The 5975-nt window shown below is 45.8% G+C and overlaps 1 protein-coding gene across 1 annotated transcript; it reads left to right on the plus strand.

The window, feature by feature from the left end:
• Window positions 1–2196: 2196 nt before the first annotated feature.
• On the plus strand, window positions 2197–4915 carry fezf1.S (FEZ family zinc finger 1 S homeolog). The gene is given in 4 exon segments (NM_001088533.1): window positions 2197–3000; window positions 3099–3233; window positions 4257–4389; window positions 4587–4915. Coding segments are annotated over 4 exon segments (1401 nt in total).
• The last annotated feature ends 1060 nt before the right edge of the window (window positions 4916–5975 follow it).

A 5975-nucleotide genomic window follows, 5' to 3' on the forward strand; every position in this document is an offset into this window, starting at 1 on the left:
AATTAAAGTATTAACTAAGATCCATCTGCTGTTCAGCTCTTGGGCTCAGCCATTGCCTTTGTTTGTTGGGGAGGAGATTGACAAAGAGCGAGAAGCAGATAAAGGGAAGTTAATAAGGAGCAACATTATATCATAGCAGACTCATATCTATATACAGATAAGGAATAGGCAACAGGAGAGAGTACGAATATATCAGTGTGATACAGGGAGACTGTTACATCCTATAACAGGGCTGGTTATGATACAAGGAGAAATACAAGCTCGTTTACAAATACTTTCTCACATAGGGAGTCGGATGTGTAAGATCTCCAGGCTCAGACATGATACTAGAGGCTGAAATAGATTTTTAGGGGGGTTTCGTACCCTCAGTTCCACGATGTGACATTTTTTCCCAGCTACGAAAAGCCAGAAACCTGAAGGAAAGTTTGGGCTGTGGAATGTAGCAGTCAGGGAGGAGGTAGGGGACATGTAATAGTCAGGGAGTAGGTAGGGGACATGTAATAGTCAGGGGTTGGTAGGGGACATGTAATAGTCAGGAGTAGGTAGGGGACATGTAATAGTCAGGAGTAGGTAGGGGACATGTAATAGTCAGGGAGTAGGTAGGGGACATGTAATAGTCAGGAGTAGGTAGGGGACATGTAATAGTCAGGGAGTTGGTAGGGGACATGTAATAGTCAGGAGTAGGTAGGGGACATGTAATAGTCAGGGAGTAGGTAGGGGACATGTAATAGTCAGGAGTAGGTAGGGGACATGTAATAGTCAGGGAGTAGGTAGGGGACATGTAATAGTCAGGAGTAGGTAGGGGACATGTAATAGTCAGTAGTAGGAAGGGGATTGTAATAGTCAGGAGTAGGCAGGGGATATGTTATAGTCAGGAGTAGGTAGGGGACATGTAATAGTCAGGAGTAGGTAGGGGACATGTAATAGTCAGAGAGTTGGTAGGGGACATGTAATAGTCAGGAGTAGGTAGGGGACATGCAATAGTCAGGGAGTAGGTAGGGGACATGTAATAGTCAGGAGTAGGTAGGGGACATGTAATAGTCAGGGAGTAGGTAGGGGACATGTAATAGTCAGGAGTAGGTAGGGGACATGTAATAGTCAGGAGTAGGTAGGGGACATGTAATAGTCAGGAGTAGGTAGGGGATTGTAATAGTCAGGAGTAGGCAGGGGATATGTTATAGTCAGGAGTAGGTAGGGGACATGTAATAGTCAGTAGTAGGAAGGGGATTGTAATAGTCAGGAGTAGGCAGGGGATATGTTATAGTCAGGAGTAGGTAGGGGACATGTAATAGTCAGGAGTAGGTAGGGGACATGCAATAGTCAGAGAGTTGGTAGGGGACATGTAATAGTCAGGAGTAGGTAGGGGACATGCAATAGTCAGGGAGTAGGTAGGGGACATGTAATAGTCAGGAGTAGGTAGGGGACATGTAATAGTCAGGGAGTAGGTAGGGGACATGTAATAGTCAGGAGTAGGTAGGGGACATGTAATAGTCAGGAGTAGGTAGGGGACATGTAATAGTCAGGAGTAGGCAGGGGATATGTTATAGTCAGGAGTAGGTAGGGGATATGTAATAGTCAGGAGTAGGCAGGGGAAATGTAGGGCCAGTGTGGGGTGTAGGAGTGAGCAGCACACAGGTATGATTGAGGACAGACAGCTGGCACTTTGCTCTCGTGCCCAAGCACACCGGGCTAGCATGTGTACATGAAGTGATTTTTAGCAAAAGCTTATCTGAGATGGAAGAAGGAGAAGAAGAAGAAGAAGAGCTGTCCCAGACTCCCAGGAGCACCAAACTGTCAGCATAGGAGGCGCCTCCTCCCTCTCTGGGCGGGTGACTCTAATCGCCAATAAAAGTAGTCGCTTAGTGGGGGGAAAAGTTTTTTTTTTTGTCGGCTGGAAACGAATTGAGCAATTATCTAGTTTACCTTCTCCTCTTGGAAGTTAACGATTGGTGAGATCTTTGCTGCGCTATTGACACAACACTTGCCACTGAGCAGGCCTGTAGCAATGAGCACTGATTGCCCCGGTGTCTCGTTCTCAGTGTAATCTCTAATGGATTGGCTTCTGTCCACTGGGCTGATAATGGTCCCTGTGCTCAGTGGCCACTTGCTAATGGCTACAGCCCTCGCTGGGAAACACTGACAAGGAGGGAAGCGGGTATCCTGGGAAGGACACTTCTTCTCATCCCACAGGCAGACATGGACAGTAGCCTTCAGCACAACACAACCAAAATCTTGTCAACTCAAGAGTCCAGAGAAGCTCTGTCCAACAGACTCACCATGATCAGCGGGGCCAAACCACTCGCTTTCTCCATTGAGCGGATCATGTCGAGGACTCCTGAGCCCAAATGCCTCCCAGTCGCCAGTCTGCTGCAAAGTTCTGCACCCAAAGGGGACCAAAAGCCAGGCCTCCATATCAACTCCTCGTCCATACCCCGCATGATCCCTTTTGTCCCTGTTGCTTATGAGCATTGTGCTAAAATTGGCATCTCTGGTGCTGAGCTGAGGAAAAGCCATGTGGATTCCTCTCCCCCGTTTAGCTGCAGTGATCTGCTGAACTGTGCCCTGACCCTGAAGGGAGACTTTCCACGAGAAGCTCTGCCTCTGCAGCAGTACAAACTGGTGAGACCTCGGGTGGTAAATCACTCCTCGTTCCATGCCATGGGGGCAGCATTCTGTTACTTTAACAGGGGGGACAGTGAGTGGCACCCGCCAGCCAGTATCAATATCCACCCCATGGCTTCCTACTTCCTAGGCTCCCCCTTGCACCAAGCCCCCAAATGCTATGTGGCTGCTGAGAGGAACAAGCTGCTGGCTCCTTCTGTGGAGAAGTTTCCTTCAGGGGTGACATTTAAGGACTTGTCCCAAGCTCAATTCCAGCATTACATGAAGGAAGGGCCTCGCTCCCTCTCAGACAAGATCACTTTTAAAACTTCTGCCAAATTCAGCAGCGCTTCCCCCAGCAGCAAACCCAAAGTTTTCACGTGTGAAGTATGTGGAAAGGCAAGTCCCTTTATACAGTTCCTATGTCTCCAGACTCTGACTCCCACCAGCATCTTTACAGGCAATATAAACGTCTCTCTCTGTCTCTCTCTTTACAGGTGTTTAACGCGCACTACAACCTGACTCGGCACATGCCAGTACACACCGGGGCCCGGCCCTTTGTCTGCAAGATCTGTGGCAAAGGATTCAGACAAGCGAGCACCCTGTGCCGCCACAAGATTATCCACACCCAGGTACTGACATAGGGACACATAGATTGTAAACTCTACGGGACAGGGACCTCCTTATGCTAATCCTACTCTAATTTTATATTATTAACTCGCGATACTTCATCTTTTCTATTTATGTATGTATGTATGTATTTATTAATTGCAATGTTTTTTCCACTTCTCTTTCAAATTAGCATATTGTTTGTAATGAAATGCTGTCTATACACTTAGCGCAATAGAGAGAGAGAGAGAGAGAGAGAGAGAGAGAGAGAGATGATAGACAGACAGATAGATAGACAGACAGACAGACAGGCAGACAGGCAGACAGACAGACAGACAGACAGACAGACAAATAGATAGATGATAGACAGACAGACAGACAGACAGACAGACAGACAGACAGACAGATAGATAGATAGATAGATAGATAGATAGATAGATAGATAGATAGATAGATAGATAGATGATAGATAGATGATAGACAGACAGACAGACAAATAGATAGATGATAGACAGACAGACAGACAGATAGATAGACAGATAGACAGACAGACAGACAGACAGACAGACAGACAGACAGACAGACAGACAGACAGATAGATAGATAGATAGATAGATAGATAGATAGATAGATAGATAGATAGATAGATAGATAGATACTGTAGATAGATAGATAGATGATAGATAGATAGATAGATAGATAGATAGATAGATAGATAGATAGATAGATAGAGACAGGCAGATAGATAATGATAGGGCCTCTGTGTACTTGAAATGCCATTATGCCAGGCCAGGGCCTATTTTGAGCCCCAGTCCAGACCTGTCAGGCTTCCCTGGAATGAACCCACAGATATTTAGATATTGTTCTTGCTCAGACCCTTTAGCGACCTACCATATAAACAGAAAGCGGTAATATAACATGGATTAAAAAAAGAAAGTAAAAAGGTAAGGCTGGAGAGGGGCTAGTTGGCTACTGTGTGTTACTCAGGTGCTAACGAGCTGTTGGGTTGGGCCAAGGAAGGGTTAAAGGTGCAGTATGTTTTGCAGGAGAAGCCCCACAAGTGCAACCAGTGCGGGAAAGCTTTCAACCGAAGTTCCACGCTGAACACTCACACCCGGATCCACGCCGGCTACAAGCCATTTGTGTGTGAATTCTGCGGCAAGGGCTTCCACCAGAAAGGTACGGGGTCGCCTGTGTGCGAGTTGAGTTCATTGCTTGTTTCCATTTGCCTGAGACTCGGGATTTAATGGCACTTGAGATTTGGGAAGGCAAATCCCTACAGCGAGGGGCAGCTTTATTGGGTAACGATCGCTTGTGGCGCCTGTTAGCCTGTTTAGCCTGACACTCACATCGCTGCTCTTGTTCCTTCTTCCCAGGTAATTACAAGAATCACAAGCTCACTCACAGCGGGGAGAAGCAGTTCAAGTGCAATATCTGCAACAAAGCTTTCCATCAGATCTACAACCTGACCTTCCACATGCACACGCACAACGACAAGAAACCCTTCACCTGCCCCACCTGCGGCAAAGGCTTCTGTAGGAACTTTGACTTAAAGAAACACGTGCGCAAGTTGCACGACAGCAGCGGCAGTAGCGCGGGGACGCGTGGGTTAGGCGCTACAGGACACCAGGAGCTTCACCTACCAAATAGGGAGCAGTCCCACACAATAATCCAGAGCCCACAGCTCCAAAAATCGGTGTACTGATAATCTCACTGTCAGAAAGCAACGCTTTAATCCCACGCACTTTGGCCACAGAGAGGAGCCTGGCAGTGGCAGACGTGGCACGTTGGTGGCATCTCAGCAACACCTCTAGTACTGGGCTGGGGATGAGACGCTTCCATGGTTTCCACCGATTGTCTAAAATCCCCCTTTTGGATCCTTTTTATGGGGCCCTTTGTTTACCTCGTGTCTTTGCATGCACCAGTTAAATATCTGAGTATTAAGCCCTGAAGCAGGGATCGTCAATATTGGGGTGAGCAACTGTTGTTGAACTACAGCTTTCAACATCCCTGCACTGCAGCTGTCTGGCGTGGGAGGAAAGGAACTGTAGTTCAAGAGCCGCCGGCTACTCTCACTATGATCTGCATTCACATAAACGGTTTAGTGGTTGGACTATTTTGTTTGTCGGTGTTTTTTTTTTTTTTTTGTAAAGGTCCTACATTTCTGTCCCCTGCCGGATCACAAGAGGTAACTTTATATGATCTGGTGTATTTATTCTCCTTGCGGAATGCTGCACAATTTTATTCTATTTAATGTAAATACATAGATGCTAAAACAAAAGTATATTTCCCTTGTGTTTGTTCAGCGCTTTTTCACGTTCCTGATTTTTTATTTAATCCCCTCTCCCCAATCACAATAATTAATGAGAGAGCTCGTCTATTCATAGAGCCTTTAAAAAAACGTGTTATTGAATCGGAGTTCCATTCTTGTACGTGGAAATAAATTCCTTTTTATTATTAATATATCAGAATGAGGAGACAGCAAATAACATTTATGCAAAAAAAAAACCGGAATGGCGTTAACATTTGTTACTTCTGAATCACTGGCGTATTCGTTAGAAACGAAAAAGTGTTATAGTGAAAGAAGTAAGTCTTTAGTAGAGGTAAAACAAATAGAATATCGGTGCCAGGTTCATGAAAGAGAGAGGGTGTTAAACCAGCAATCTGCTCTACAGCTCACTAGTGTTTCACTCCACAACTCCTCCTGTTTTCCTTGCCAACACACTCCAACAACTGTTAAATACATTAATTAAGAAGGGTAATTA

Source organism: Xenopus laevis, chromosome 3S (assembly GCF_017654675.1).
Source record: "Xenopus laevis strain J_2021 chromosome 3S, Xenopus_laevis_v10.1, whole genome shotgun sequence".
In the NCBI taxonomy this organism is placed as follows: domain Eukaryota; kingdom Metazoa; phylum Chordata; class Amphibia; order Anura; family Pipidae; genus Xenopus; species Xenopus laevis.